The 16,968-nt window shown below is 40.4% G+C and overlaps 1 protein-coding gene across 1 annotated transcript in view; it reads right to left on the reverse strand.

The window, feature by feature from the left end:
• The window catches only part of LOC129123447 (ethanolaminephosphotransferase 1-like), a 57,934-nt gene that overhangs the window by 26,560 nt on the left and 14,406 nt on the right, over positions 1 to 16,968 (reverse strand). The window contains exons 3-5 of the mRNA XM_054637800.2: positions 13,475 to 13,583; positions 11,399 to 11,473; positions 4,027 to 4,295 (exon numbers count right to left, since the gene is read on the reverse strand). Coding sequence (XP_054493775.1) covers positions 4,027 to 4,295; positions 11,399 to 11,473; positions 13,475 to 13,583 — 453 coding nt within the window. The remainder of the gene's footprint in view (positions 1 to 4,026; positions 4,296 to 11,398; positions 11,474 to 13,474; positions 13,584 to 16,968) is intronic.

Here is a 16,968-nt window from a genome sequence, read left to right on the forward strand (position 1 = left end):
GACACTTAAATTAGAAAAGCTCTGAAAGTGAATATCCTTTCAACTGAAATTAAATTGTGAATCCTGGTAATGTGACCAAAGAGCAACATATTTGCACCTTTATTTTGCTTTTTAATAGAAAAGGGGTTTTGCCCTTCAGAGGAGGTAGAAATTTTTTCAAGAAGTGATGTGCACTTGCATTGTTTGGGATTTCTCTGCCAGCTCCTGAAACATTTGCTGCCACAGCACATCCCTAGAAAAGGTCATATGGAACATATTTCAGCATGGGTTTTGTAAATAACCTTGTCAAAAGAAAACCTGGTCTACGGTACCCATGAAAGAAACCTTTCCCAGTTTGACTGAAAGGAAGGAGAAGAGGAAGTCCTACAATGTTTCAGTTGCTAGGGGCATCGTGTACTTCCATTTATTCAGAGTTCCAAGGCAGGCAGAGCGTTCTCCCAGAGGCTCTCAGTGGTACTGTCCAAAGCCATCAGGCAGAAGCAGCTGGGAAAGCATCTTAGACTGAAACCCTGGGGCTCAAGGTCCAGGCACCCATCCCTTCAGGCACAACTCTCTCTATGTGTGGGATTTCTGAACATCCTCTCCTTGCAGGGCAAGGGCTGGGCCAGAGACAGCTGCCTGTTGCCTTTGGGATTTTGCTGCTTGTGCTTCTTCTGAGCCTGCTTCTCTTGGCTGGGAAGAGGGAGAGGAAGGAGAATGGAATTGTCAGGGTCACCGCAGCTCTCACACAGCTCTTCACTTTTAAAGTTTTAATTAAGAATATAAAGGGCATCTCCTGTTACACTTTAGGCTGCACCAATGGAGCAGAGGTATCATTACATCATATTATGGAAAAATTTGTTCCCCTGCTATGAACTCAACTGCAGTGGCTTATGAAAAGCAACAGCAGGATTAGGCAAGTATTTCATTAGGGTAATATTAAATTCTCCGGAAAGAAAACAGATCTTTTTTTAAACAAAACAAGACGATGTCTGTGAAAATTAACATATGGCAAGAAGTCAGAAATTTTAATTTCTCAGGAAGGCTCTTTTTTTTTTTTCTCCAAGAAACTTAATTTGCAGATATTAGCTTTCTTTGGTTCATCTTGTGACAAAAATAAATGTCTTCATTTTCACAAGATGTATCCAAGGGAATTTCTCATAGATCATAGCAGAGATTTATTTTTTTTGTTTTTTTTCTCAGACTTTTGGGGTTTCCAATAGGTGTGCTTACTCAAAAGTGTATGAAAATTGTCTAGATGCTCTGATACAGAGGCTGCTCTCCCTGCACCTTTTTCTGCTACTCAGGAATCAGCACAGGACAGATCCTTATGCAGGAGGGAGGAGAGACAGGAATAGCTTTTCCTGCTGCATTTGCTGCCACCTTGATTCTGGATCCACAAACATAATGGTCCTCTGACCAAGCATCTCTCAGACACATTACAGCCATTTTTCAAGTTTACAAACCACAGCTTCCTGCAAGTGATTGTCTGCTGTAATCAAAGCTAATTGGAGTGCCAATTACAGCCCAGCTAGCTTAATTGGGTTACCAGTTCTGATGAGTCATCAAGTCACAGAAAAACGTGATGTGCATAATTCCCACAGATTTCCCTGTCTATAAGAAGGTATTTTTCATGAGGAACAGCAGCTCTTTCTCCAGCACAGCTGAGGCAGAGCCCGGGAGAGGGCTGTGTCTGTGTGCAGCAGAGCTGACTCAGCAGCAGCGTCTTTGGAGCCACATGCCAGTTAAGAGCTCATTAAGGTCATCAGTCCTCTATTTGCACGTTGGCACTAACTACTGGTTTTCTTGAGTTCTGTGGTGATAACAAAGCCCAAAGTTCCTGGCTGGCAACAAGTTTAAAAGCAAAAGCAGGGGGACTAGACCACCTGAGTGTCTGATATGCCAGTGCAACAGCATTAAGTTGTAGGTGAAATTACTGAAGACAGGACAGAGAAGCACATTCCTGCAGCAATCCAGCTAGGAATGCCATGGAGGAAATTCTGAACTAAACATTGCAAATCAGTCTGGAAGCAGCTAGTGAGTGCTTTTACACTCTCTGCTTCTAAATGTGACCGCGGGAATACCTGGCAGAGAAGCAATGGGGAAAAAACCAGCAAGGGAAACATAACTTTTCTTACTCATCATCAGCCATTTACTAATGTCCCCAGTATCCTCTAAGTTACTGGAGATGAAGAGCTATCTTTAATAGAACACATATCATATAAATTTGATGAATGAGTTTACAAAACAAGAACAGATATTTATGGGAATTAAGATCTTTTACTAGACTAGTCAGTAGAATTGGGGAAAAATATTATGTACTTTCTGGTGTGTATGTAGTGTATTTTGGACTAATGGAAAAATACCACCTTAAGCTACAAAGCCTGCCTTCTCTTAGTTCATAGACAATCACAACAGCTATTTTTTTACAGATGAGAAAACTGACATACAGAGATTTTTATAGTACAATCTTCTACCACTGCTGATGACTTTGCTAAAGAGCATTAAAAAATCCTCACGTTCACAAGCTTATCACTTTGACTGTAACCAAGTCATCACAGAAAGCACTAAAAAGCAAGTGAGCAGGACAGCAGTTCAGCATCAGAGGGGAACAGGAAATAGCACTTGTTAGCACCTTGCATCCCAGTTAATCAAAGCAGTTTACAAACTTTACTGATATTCAGCCTCACCACAAATCTGTCAGGCAGGGAAATATTAAAAACAGGGCCACAGGCACAGGTCACTAACAGGCACTGACAGAGTTTATCATACTGCTCTGCTAGTTGATACCCATTCCCAGATTTAACCACTAACACAGTTTGGATGCTGCAGTGATCCAGCAGAGCTTTCTGAACATTTACATGTACAGTGATCATCTGAGCAACCAGTGAAATAGGCTTGAACACAGCTACTCCTCTCCTGCTGGAAGAACTTCAGGGAGAAGCCTTACACAGACATGGCTGAAACTTGCAGACCAGCTGGCTGCCTAATGTCTTAGTCCTGAGCCAACTTCTTCTTCCAAAACCTATTTTCTAGGGGACAACACAGATGCACCACAGCTGGACCACCATCTCTGAGTTGTTCTCAAACCACTGGATTGTAATTATGTTTACAGCATTACATCTGCAGCCATTAATTTGAATACTGTATTTCCATTAAAACACATATTTGAGTATTTGTCAAACTTATTTTCAATAATTTGGCTGTACCTTTCATCTCGTGCCTGTAACAGGAAGCTCAGAAGACTGACTGTGCTCTTCAGGCTGCAAGACCTTGGCTATCTGACACACAGATAAGCCAGCCCACGGAAGTGCTGGGCCTTTGGGAGTGCACTAAGCTTGTTAATACTGCTACTCATCTGTGCACTGAGGACACCATTCACTTAGGTGCCCTGGGCATGCTTTCTGAAGATGTCCACAGGGCTGAAAACCAGGCAAGAACTCAGCTGATGCTGACTGTGGGCTGATAAGTACTTGACCTTGCTGAATGTCTATGACTTTTTGACATCCATGACGACTGACTTGTTTTTCAAAGGCAGAAGTCACTTGACAACAGCTACCTCTCTCTGCATTTCCATTACCACATTTGTTATAGAATGGAGCAGAATTGAGAAGGTCTGGTAGTGTATAACTGTGCAATTACTGTTAATAGATACTACCTGGACTAATTCACATCATGCCTCACAATCTGGTATTGGGGGGAAAATAGCTTGTGGCTTCAGACAGCATAGTAATTTTTGTTAATATCACAAATCAAATGCAGTTAAATGACATTCTCATGGGCACTGTCTGGCTGCTAGGCTTGCTGCAAGCCTTTTTCTCCTGCACAGCAATGAATCACTGATGCTGACAATTTGCTCAAGAACAGCCCTTTATTGCAAATGCAGAAAATATTTCTGAATTACTTCTAGGGTTTTGCAATTTCACATATTTCAATATCTCAGCCAAATATATTCGCTTTGAACTCTATTTTTCTATTGCTTTAATATTATGAAAACAATTACATAGTTAAAAAACCAAAACCAAAACAGGGATGATAAATACTTACCACTTGGCTTATATCATATCCCCAAGGAAGAAAAAGAACTCCTGTGTTATATTTCTCCCAGTGTGAACACATGAAGTTAAACAAGACAATGCTTAAATATATATACATTGTATATACAGAAACTCCAGTCTTCCCATTGTCACGGGAACAGACAGAAAAAAAGGAAAGCACAAAAATGGAGGTAGCCCAGCTATCCAGCCCATGGTCAAATAGTTCTCCCAGGGGAGTACTGGACTGAGTCCTTCGAGCATGTTTCCCATCTATGGAGTCTAGAAGGATTGAGAAAGGAAAATAAACAAAGAATTAGAGCACAACAAAAGCAGTAGCTTTCTCCACATACAATTCACTACTGCCGTATATAACATATAGGAAAATTACACTGATGACAGCAAACTGAAACACAACAGCCCCCTCAATACCATCAGGTTAAAACTGCTCATAAAATAATTGCTCAAGATAGCAAGTAACTTTTCTGTCCTTACCTCAGCTCTGAAACTAAATGCCACCTTTCTCATGAGTTTGAGAAAGACACTCATAATTACTTGCCCCCAGTGGTCTTGAAACACTTTTACATCAGTCCCTGCAATTAGTTTCAAGTGCTGAAAAGAGTTTTTTAAGTCCATAGAGCTTCTTGCCCATCCATTGGTGTTGTGGACCCTCTGAGCCTTCAGACCTCTTGTGGGATGGATTCACTAAGGCTTTTAAGTTCCTTGATGCTCAATACCTCAATGACTAACAGTTACATGGCAGCTTAAAGGAGGGAGCAAACTTCACAAAATTTATTTGCATTTGTGCTTACACATATTTTGAAGTGTTTTTCAGTTTTCATATAAGAGTGTGTTCAGATGGCCAAAAAGGCCAATGGCATCCTGGCCTCTGCCAGAAGTAGTGTGGCCAGCAGGACCAGGGCAGTGATTGTCCCCCTGTACTTGGCACTGGTGGGGTCACACCTTTAATCCTGTGTTCAGTTCTGGGCCCCTCACTACAAGAAGAACATTGAGGTGCTGGGGTGTGTCCAGAGAAGGGCAACAGAGATGATGAAGGGTCTGGAGCACAAATCTTATGAGGAGTGTCTGAGAGAGCTGGGGTGGTTTAGCCTGGAAAAAGGGAGGCTCAGGAGTGACCTTATTGCTCTCTACAACCACCTGAAAGGAGGTTTTAGTGAGATGGGGGTCAGTCTCTTCTCCCCTGAGAAGAAATGGTCTCAGGTCACACCAGGGGAGGTTACATTGGACATTAGGAAAAATTTCTACAAAGATGGTTATCAGGCATTGGAACAGGCTGTTCAGGTAAGTGGTGGAGTCACCATGGCTGGAGGTATTTAAAAGGTGTGCAGATGAGGCACTTGGGGACATGGTTTAGTGGTAGACTTGGCATTGCTGGGTTAATGGCTGCACTTGATGACCTTAAAGGATTATTCCAACATGTATGATTATATGATTGTAAGAATGCATTAGTTAAGGTGCATTATGCGTTGATCACTTTTAGTGCTTGAGTGCTAAAAAAATGATACAGCACTGTACAGGACCTTACTCTGGGGATGTAGTTGGACAAGTTGTTTTGAGTTGCTCTGATAGATCACTGCTGCTGAACAGGGTGACCTGCAACCTGTTCAGCTGGTGGAAAGACAGCAAACATTATGTTTTCTTCTGGGTCACTGAATTGGTACTGTGAATGGTACAAAATGCAAGGGAGATGGCACTAGGGAGGGATGGTGAACACAGGGAGGAGAAAGGTGGTCTAGCAGCTGTAACATTTCTTAGTTGTAATGTCAAACCATACTCTTAGTCTCTTTTCTGAGACTGTGCAGGTGAAAAATAGAACTATTTTCCTCTTGAAGTTACATGTAAACATGCAGGATGAACCTCTTAGGAAAAAGTACACAGAACAAACCCGACAGATTACTTGGTTTTGTCTTGAATCTCAAAATAAAATGGAGGTGCTTTTTAATTTGATATTATTTGGCAGGTGCTATAGCTAACAATTATTAGCTATTGTTAGCATTAATAACCCAAAACTGAGGAGGAGCACAACTCAGCAGAGTGAGACCAAAGACACCACAGCTGCTGTAGATCATATGCTACTTACTTCTCTCAATTATTTGGCAGTACTGTGAGTTTTGTTTAATGTAAATATACTTCAGGGACCTAAACCAGGAAAAGATGGGATTTCATTTTGTACAGATTTTAGACTATATCTCTATTGTAATATCTAAACAGCTGTGATATATCCTCTGCTCAAACACAAATCTCTTGAGACAGTTCTCAGAACTCAAAAACTTAAATATCTCATAGAGGATTTCAAATATAGCTTGCCTTCTTCTAGAGACTCATTCTCTCTCTATTAACATTTCCATTGAATTTTCAGCATCTTACTGAAATGTGCAGAAAGAAAACTGTATAAGCTTGAGGTTACTTGAAAGGTGTTGCAATAAAATTAGAAATTCTTCCATCCATTGAACGACATCTCTGAAACCTTACCAGCAAATAAAGATATAAGCAATCCTAAAGAGTTTGTGGTGGTTTATGTTCCAAGAACACCTATCTCAAATCAGACAGGATTCAGGTACACAGGTGTTACTATTTAAAAATAAGAATGTTAGAACATTTGTCTGTTTATAAATTTGACATTGTCACACAAGTATATAGATACTAAAATATCTACCTCACAGTGAAAAGTGGTTTTCATTTTGCAAGAACTTGGTTTTTGTAAAAAGAAGCTTACAGTATTGTCTTAAAATACAGTACTTCTAATTATAATGGTCATGGAAAAAAATACAGGAACCATATGACACATACATCAAACCGGATTTTCAGAAATCCTTAACCACATTTTCCATGTAGTTTCATTGGCTTTTTAAAAGACTGAAAATATTTTCTGGTTTAGGTTTCAGTTTGAAATCATTCATGCCAACAATGGTGTGTGTTCATTGGTCAGCATACAGTGTTTCACACTTCCATTGCTTTAGAATTCTTATATTATGATTTTGTCTCACAAAGATTCATAAATACTCCATTTTATAAAGTTTATATAACTTTTAAAGAGTGGAATTCAAAGTAACAGCAAAAAGCCCTCCATTTCATGGGAAGGAAATGATACCAAGCCACCTTAAAAAAGCAGGAGGGATGGAGAGCAGCATGTTAGGGAATTTGGAGAGAGTAACTGTGTCATTAAAATAAGCTGAGAAAGATTACAGTTGCATATTTAGTTAGTTATTATGGTTCTTTGCAGTCTTCCAGAGGGAAAACTTTGGCCATGCAAAATTAAATCTCCGACTAAATATTTCATGAAGTGGCTTGGACAGCAGACATAAAAATCTACATATATATTAGTTCATTATAGCTTTGACTGTCAACAACATATTCCTTGCCTTCCAAGTATTAAGAACTACAAGCTTCACTGGAAAAAACCAACTACATTAAAAATCTCAGAAGCTGAACTTCCCATGAGCCTTCTGGGGTGCCATACAGTAACAGTTCCAATATGTAATTCCAATTTATGAAGCAATAGTCACTTCAATAAATTCCATACAATGACATAAAAAAATGGTTTTCACAAAAGAAACCACCCTTCTGAGTACAGAGAGCTGCTAGAGAAATCTGAGTAGTAGTCACCTTCAAGGGATTGTTGTCCCATTGCTTTTTATGGCACAAAGAAACTCTGGACAAAAAGATTTTGGCACAATCTCACCAACTGAATAGAAATGCCAAGGTATGTACAATGCAGGGGGAGAGATCTGCTCAAGGGGATACCCCAGGCCAATCAAGATGGCTCTACATGCATTGGTCTGATTCCAAAAGTGGTCAGCCCCTCTGCACAGCACTGCATGTATAACACACCTGTATATAGCCTGAGCATCTCAAATATGGCACACAAATATACAGCTACACTGCAATGGCCTTACCAGAAACAGCGTCAAGGAGAGGGTACATTTGGAATCAATTAAGGTTGGAAAAGACCTCCAAGATCGTTGAGTTCAATCTCTGACTGAATACTACCATGTCAACTAAATCATAATGCCAAGTGCCATGTCCAGTAATTTCTTGAACATTTTCCAGGGATGGTGATTCCACTACCTTCCTGGGCAGCCCATTCCAAGGCTTAACCACCTCTTCAGAGAAAAATTTCTTCCTGATGTCACACATGAACCTCTCCTGGCACAGCTTGAGGTTATTTCCTTTTGTCCTGTTGATTGTTGTCTGGAAGAAGAGACCATTCCTCACCTTGCTACAGTGTCCTGCTACAGGTGGTTGTAGAGAGCAATAAGGTCATCCCTGAGCCTCCTTTTCTCCAGACTTAACATCCCCAGCTCCTTCAGCTGCTCCTCATAAGATTTGTGCTGCAGACCCTTCACCAGCTCTGTTGCCCTTCTCTGTACATGTTCCAGCACCTCAATGTCCTTCTTGTAGTGAGGGGCCCAGAACTGAACACAGGATTCAAGTTGAGGCCTCACCAGTGCTGAGTACAGGGGACAATCACTGCCCTGATCCTGCTGGCCACACTATTTCTGTTACAGGCCAGGGTGCCATTGGTGTTTTAGGACACCTGGGCACACAATTGCTCAATGTTAGCCACGGTCAACCACCACCTCCAACTCCTTTTCCATTGGGTCACTTTCCCGCCACTCTTCTCCCGAGCCTGTAGCACTGCCTAGGGTTGTTGTGACCCAGGTGCAGGACCTGGCACCTGGCCTTGTTGAGCCTCACACCACTGGCCTCAGCCCATTGATCCAGCCTGTCCAGATCCCCATGCAGAGCCTTCCTGCCCTCCAGCAGACCAACACTCCCACCCACCTTGCTGTCATCTGCAAACTCACTGAGGGAGCACTCAATCCCCTTGTTCAAATTATTGATAAAGATATTTAACATGCCTGATCCCCTGTCTGTCCTGCATGTGCTGCACAAGGACACTAAAGATGTTCCATAACCTTCCCAGACCCTGAGGTCAGGCTGACAGGCCTGTAGTTCCCCAGATCCTCCTTCCAACCCTTCTTGCAGGTGGGCATCACACTGGCCAGTTCTCCAGTTCCCTGGGTGACCAGGACTGGTGACAAATGCTGGAGAGTAGCCTGGCTCTTCCACCAGCTCCCTCAGTACCCTGGTGTGGCTCCCATCTGGCCCCACAGACTGGTGAGTGTCAGCTGGCACAGCAGGACACTGCTGCTCCCTCCTGGATCCCATCAGGGCTCTGTGCTGCTCCCTCCTGGATCACAGCAGGGCACTGCTGCTCCCTCCTGGATCCCAGCAGGGCTCTGTTCTGCTCCCTCCTGGATCACAGCAGGGCACTGCTGCTCCCTCCTGGATCACAGCAGGGCTCTGTTCTGCTCCCTCCTGGATCACAGCAGGGCTCTGTTCTGCTCCCTCCTGGATCCCAGCAGGGCTCTGTTCTGCTCCCTCCTGGATCCCAGCAGGGCTCTGGCTGCTCCCTCCTGGATCCCAGCAGGGCACTGCTGCTCCCTCCTGGATCCCAGCAGGGCACTGCTGCTCCCTCCTGGATCACAGCTGGGCTCTGTTCTGCTCCCTCCTGGATCCCAGCAGGGCACTGCTGCTCCCTCCTGGATCCCAGCAGGGCACTGCTGCTCCCTCCTGGATCCCAGCAGGGCTCTGTGCTGCTCCCTCCTGGATCCCAGCAGGGCTCTGTGCTGCTCCCTCCTGGATCCCAGCAGGGCTCTGGCTGCTCCCTGCCCCTCCCTACCAGCTCAGGCCGCCTGCCTGGAGGGTGTTGGGCCTTTCTGCTGAAGACTGAGCCAAAGAAGGCATCGAGTACCTCAGCGTTTTCCTCATCTTTGGTTACAATGTTCCCCTTTGCACCCAATAAAGGATGGAGATTTTCCTTGGCCCTCTTTTTGTTGCTAATGTATTTATAAAAACACTTTGTATTATCTTTCACAGTAGTGACAGCATGGAGTTCAAGCTGAGCTTTCACCAATCCAGTTTTCTCTCTACAAGACCTGATGACATCCTTGAACTCTTCTTAAGTTGTCTGCCACTATTTCCCAAGTTTATAAACTCTTTTTTTTTTCTCTCCAGGTCCAGTGAAAACTCCCTGTTCAGCCAGGCCAGTCTTCCCTGATGGCTCATCCTTGGGCACCTAGGGATAGCCTGCTCCTGTGCCTATAAGATTTCCTTCTTTAAATGTATCCAACCTTCCTGGGCCCTTATTACACAGAACTGTGCAGTCCTTTAAATATATTACCTTTAGTCCCCCCAAAAATTAATTCTGTTGCACCATTGTGTGGAAAGTTCAGTTTGGAATGAGAGAGCTTTGGAAGAGAAAGCAAAAAAGCCACATAAATGTGGATCTCACTTCCAGGTCAGCATAATTTCAGGTCTGTCTTCACACCACCGCACAGCAAGGTGCAGTCTACCTAAAAATACACTCATGGCACAGAATGAAGTAGTAAAAATAGAATATGAAACTGAGACATAGGTGTTATAGGAGAAAAACAGCAAGAGGAAAGAAAAAAATATACACTTATTTCCATAAGAAACTCAGGCCTGTCATCACATCTGTCATCACCACCTCTCCTGACACAGTCCTTAAGCACTGAAGTGCCTAACAATTTCCTTTTTTCTGCTTTGTCCTTTATTTTTCCTATTTCTTTGAAAGCACCCTCTGCTAATTCTGATGTCTGGGCTTCTCAGAATATCATCATCAAGGGACAAAGATTTTTATGAAACCAAACAGCAGCGACTCTCCTATGAAGAAGGCTGAGAGAGTTGGGGTTGTTCAGCCTGGAGGAGAGAAAGCTCCAGGGAGTCCTTAGAGCAGCCTTCTAGTACCTAAAGGGGCTACAGGAGAGCTGGAGAGGGACTTTTGTCAAGGACATGTAGGGATAGGACAAGGGGGAATGGGTTCACTGAAAGAAGGTAGGTTTAGATTAGGTATTAGCAAGAAAATCTTTACTGTGAGGATGATGAGGCATTGGATTGGGTTGCCTGGAGAAGCTGGGAATGTTCCATCCTGGAAGTGTTCAAGACCAGATTGGATGGGGCTCTGGGCAACCTGACCTCGTGGAAGGTGTCCCTGTCCATGGCAGGGGCATTGGAACCAGACTGCTGCTATATAATGATTTCCATTGCTCCTCTAAAATAATTTGAACATTCAAGAGGGATAAGAGTTACTGTAATAGAGCCTCTAATATATCACTTAACATGCTAGTTTGGGTTTAAGTCTGATAAACATTTTTATTGTGTGTTGTGGTTTGGGGTTTTTTAGTTTGTTTGGGGTTTTTTTAATCTAAGAGAACTGTTTTGGAAAGAGACCAGTAATTTATCCACAATGCCTCTTTATCTCAGAATCATCACTAGTGAATTTGAAGACAAAATTACATGAAAATGTCAGACATGCAAATTATTTCACTCTACATTACCTAATGCATAAGCACAAAAGGTGGTAAAAGCACTGAACAGCCACACCCAGGTGGGAACAAGTCCAGGACTGGTACCTGAAAAAAAATGGGGTAGTGAGTCAGGGTAACAGGGGTTAACATCAAAGAAATCCACCAAGATATGCACACAGATACAAACTAGCTGCCACTGATTAACACATTGCATCAAACAGAGATATTTGAGTCTGACCTTCAGGCACTGGTGAGCTCTATCAAAGAAGCACTGAGCAGGCTTGAATGTGTTTCCACCGTAAAGGACAAAAGGTAATAGAGAGGTTTTTGGTCCTGAAATGACTCTAATATTGCACAAAACAATGATAGCAACTAGGCAAATATTCACAGGTCATGGGAAGAATATCCATTGAAAAATTAGTTAATGTTCATGTTATATATAGGAAAAAAAGTTTTCAAGCATTATTATCAGTACTAGTCTGGGGTTTGTGTAGCACTCTCACCACACAGATCTGAACAGGAAGTTTTTGTCCTTAGGCTAGCAGAAATACTAGCACCCTTTTTTTTTTTTTCCATGAGAAAAAGGAAAAGATAGTTGAATTGGACAGAGCCCAGAGTTCTGTTCTTGCTCTGCTGACAGCATTAATCCAAGGTTATTGTTGCTCCTTTAAAGAAATCGATCCTTCTTCCAAAGAGACTTCTATTTAACTTAAACATCACCCAAAACTACATCAACACTAAACAACTGTAAATGCAAAGTGCTCTCAGGTTTCTGCCATTTGGCACCAAACACAGGGAATTCCTGCATACAGAGGTGTGTCCTTGCCTGAAAGATGCCAGCACCTAAAGCAGTGCCCTGACTTCCTTTCTCTCAGTGCCTCATCTTGCCATTCTGAAAGCAAAGATGACAATTCCTGACTCCTAGCTGCAAATCTACAAACTGTACCATGAAAACCAACTGTGCAGGAAATTAAATTTTTTATTTCTGATCCTAGGTATAGGATTGATATATGATACTCCAAAGGCCCTTTAGGTTGTATGGAAATTTTCCATCAACTGAGAAATGATGGGGACTGTTCTTATGTGGACTCAGGAAGAGCTTGCAAACTACACATACAGGTCTCAACTCTAACAGACTTCATCACCATTTCAAATGTCTTCAAGTTCCATGTATATCTACTGAGAATGTGCCAAGATAACATCATCCCATTAAAAAGATCTGTTCTGGATGTTCTTTTATTACAGGGCTGAGTAAATATCATCTGCATTGAAAAAAAAAACAAACCAAAAACACCAGGTGTGCAAGAACAAGGTCAGACAACTACATAACAAGCTGGTCCTGAAAATGTAACTTTTGAACCAAAACTGCTAACAAGTATCCCTGCCTCTAGAATTGCCATGCTAAATGTACAACAACCCTCACCAAAGCCTGCCTCCTGAAGCTAACCACAGGCATAACAAAATAAAGGCAGCTAAATGTAGTTGTTTCAGGAAATAAAAGTTATCTTCACTGAATTGTCTAGTTTAACGAAAATCAAAACCTTTTATCTATATGTATTTTACATATTACTCAGGGGCAATTAGATCCAAAAAAATTCTGACTTGGTCTTCAATGAGGAGCAAACATGGACTTGGACTTTGAAAGTCAAAATTTGAAGAGACATTTATTTAGAAACTATGTTTTTGTCTAGAAGCAGTCTTGAATAGGGTGTGTGAATAGTGGAGAAATGAAAGGGAAGTTAACTCTTGCAGGCATTAGTGTAGGTATTAGGAAATGTGAAATCAATGAAAATGTTATGAAGAATATTCAAGTGGATTTTGGCTGCATATTTAAACCCTGGAATAAATTTTAAATATAATGAGATCTTACCAGAGACTTCAAGCAGCATATGCTGAAACCCATTTTAGAGATAAAGTTAAATTAGATTTTTCAATAAAATTATCTAAATTTATAATGCTATGTGTGAGGTAGATTCTCCTACCTGCACCTATAGAAGCCTTATTAAGGGAATAAGTGGAAGATTTAAGTGTCTGATACCTCCCTGTAACATTCAGAATTATAAGCAGTTCAATAACTCTGAAAAATTACAACGTGAACATATTTACCTGAGGCAGTGTAGTCCCAGTCATAAAAAGATATTAGAAAATAATTAAACAAAATCATGACAAATCCAGAGAATGTTAACAGGTTGGGAGCAATCCACAAAGGCACTATCTGTTAAAAAATGAAAGGAAAAAAATCAGAAAAAAAATATTTCAAATTGTACATCTTATTTTAATAAAATATTTTTTACCAGGAAAGAAGCTTTTATATTACATCAGCAATATTCAGATTTGTGTATATTTCTCCATTTTCAAATCCAAATACAGTTTTAATTTCTGAAATTTATTTTCAAATGCAATCCTTTTGCCTGATTTCTGTGACTGCAGAAAGAATGATATTTGTGAAACGTTGTACTCCCTTTAAAATGTTGTACATTGTCCTCATTCACCCAGCTCCCAAGGAAAGCCTTCTGTGATCAGCTGTATCAGAACTGAAAGAAGGCTGCAGCACCCCAGTGTGGTAATTCAGCATCCACGTGGCAGGTTTTTTAAGCATTGTATTCCCACACTATAACAAGGAAAGCCCTTCTTCCAAAGTATATGAATAATTTCTTACTCCAAACATCAACTAATTCAGACCCTGAGTGCATTACACTTTTAGATTCAGAAATCTCCCCATTACAAGCATCTCCCTGCTCTCTAGATAGTAACTTTCTGACAGGGTCTTCCTCTTTATTCATCAATTATTAACACTCCATTAACTCATTTTACTTTGGAGGGTGCTGAAAAGAACTCTGCCTTCACCTAGACCTCTTTGTCCCAGTAATCATTCTCAGGCATTCATTCCCTGGCTTTAAGGGGCTCCTTACACTGCAAAAGGAATCCCTTTTGAAAATACTCTTCCCAAGCAACACAGCTTCTCCAGAATATTTTTTGAAATAGCCTACACAGCTTTCTACATGACTTTTAGACAGAACATATTTGCAGAAATACTAAGTATCAACCATTACCGTCACTCAAATACATTATCAATATATATAAAACAATAAATACTAGAGGCTTATAATTAAATTATTTGGAGTGTCTGAGGACTCAAAATGTATATAAAGTACTTCAACACTATAAAACAGTACAAGAAAATATTAAAGAAAATCAAATCAAATAATTCCTGATACTAACAGGAATAGTATATTACAATATACTATAGTATATTTACAATATACTATAGTATATTGCATACTCTAACTATACCAGTCATAGTTTTGAAATCAAATGTTTTGTTAATATCTCTGGACTAGCTAGCTGAACAGACAGATGAATACATATTAATTTATTCTATCCAACTACTACATTTACTTAAATTTACTTTTAAAAATCTGAATGCTTTAATATCCTGACTGGGTTATCTTTTTCAACTGTAGAACAATTTGTAATATTCAGGAGAAATTGTGAAAACCAATAGTGTACAGACTAAGTGTATACTTCCAAAAACCAGGTTAGAGTTCCTGAACACTTTTCCATTATGTTTCTTAGATGTTTTCTGTAATGACATTGGGAAAACTATTATATCTGATATTTGTTTCCTTATCAGCAGGACTTTATCACTGATTTTAAAACACTGCATGTCAGCTTTCATGGTATTTAAAATGCACCATGGAATGCATATAGCAACAATTTTTAAAATGTAACATATCTATCATTCTGAGCGTTCAAAAGGGCAAATCTAAACCTCTAAGAAAAGGGACAGCAAATGTCCCCTGAAATTCCTTTTGGAGATCATCTAAGGAGGAACCCTTCGCCGCATGGTCTCCCTTTCTTACACTGACTGCATGCTCAGCGTGCAGCAACAGCTGCACATCTCCCACCTTTGCTACCTCAGGATGCAGAAGATGGATCTCCTGCTGGGATTTATCTGCTATCTCTGACCTTCCATGAAATAAGAAGCACAGACACTGAAAAAAAAAAATCTAGATTTGTCTCTTTTAATCTAAATCACAGATCAAAAGAATGCTCTAAGACACTATGGATGAAATGTTTACATGGATATACATGGATAAACTGACTGCCTTTTCCTGGATGATTCATAAGGATTGTTGACAATCAAATCAAGTGGGGCACCACAAATGTCTGCTTTCTAATTAGGCTCATCATTCTAAAAAGTCACAATGTCATGTTTAAGTTATTACAGAAAATAATTCATGCTTCCATGTGTGAACATGAAGAAATTATTTTAACCCACTTTCTTGCTAACTGTGTAATTTAAGAAGGAAACTTTCAAAGGTTTTTCAACTTGTTACAGTTGCAATCCCTTTGGCTAACAGACACACCATGAAAAAGAGTTGCAGGAGTTCTGTCCTCAGGAAAACAGACTCTCCTGCAGTTAAACCCTTAAGCATGTTCTTTTGATCCTTACTGAACCTAAGCTGTCTAGGTATTTTGAAAGTATTCCACTTGCAAAATCCCTTTTGTTATATTTAATGCTCCTTATCTTTTTAGTTGGCATTACACTATCATCACCCTATTTCATAATTAGAAAATCACAGGGTGTTCAAGATTAACTTCTTACACACCTTGGAAAAATAGAGCCTGAATTTATTAGTATGCTATGGAAGGATGAGCTGCAATCTTTACTGTCTAATTAACAGACAGTAGAGGTCTAATACATCAATGTGCTACATGATTAATACATCTGGAGGTGCCATGGGGCAAATCACATCTGCTCTCTGGCAAAACCCTTGTGTGCTTGAACCTTTTAAAAAACTCTTAGTTCCATGAAGTATTAACTGATTTCTGTTTCTCTGGGTCTAGCCATTCATTCTAAAAGCCTTAATACAAACAGCAAATGCTTTAATACAGCAATTATTTGGATAATAAATGGTAAAAAACACATTTCTATAAAGCTCTGTTCAAATTTCACTAGGTCACTTGAGACCACTAAAATGCTACTCTTGCTCAATTCTGCTGATAAAATCAAAGTTCATAAAGGCAACAGAGGGGAGTTAAATTTATTTCAGTGATACCAGCATACACCTGTGTATTCCAGTGGGATTTCCTCCTTTTCCCCTCATTGTCCTGCATCCCCACCAGAGATAAATGAGCTGGGTTATAACAATATGTTTTCAGCTCACAAATGCACACATTTTTAATGTCAAGTTCTTCTTAATTTCTCATAACACAGGAAGTACATTTTACAATGAATGGTAATGACTTATAACATAGGAAACACATCTTCCAATTAATTCGGGTTGTGGAATACAGAGAAACTTGTGTTGCCATTAGGATTAAACAGGCATATGAAAGGCAAGACCAGAAACTCAAGCCATTGTTCTCATGAGTTGTTTTTTCTTTTTACTTGGCTCAGTGAATTTAAGGTTGCTTTTTTTTTAAACTCTTCTAGAATCTAGTAAAAATAGTCCACGTGGAATTTTTATTGTCACCAGTTTAGAAACTAAAAAATAATTAATTCATATCTGAGAAGGGATGCATCAGGATGTCTAAACTGAGTGAAGGAACTTCTCCCAGTCATCAAGATGCACACTTGTACTGCCCAATTCTGA

Source organism: Agelaius phoeniceus, chromosome 1 (assembly GCF_051311805.1).
Source record: "Agelaius phoeniceus isolate bAgePho1 chromosome 1, bAgePho1.hap1, whole genome shotgun sequence".
Lineage (NCBI taxonomy): Eukaryota > Metazoa > Chordata > Aves > Passeriformes > Icteridae > Agelaius > Agelaius phoeniceus.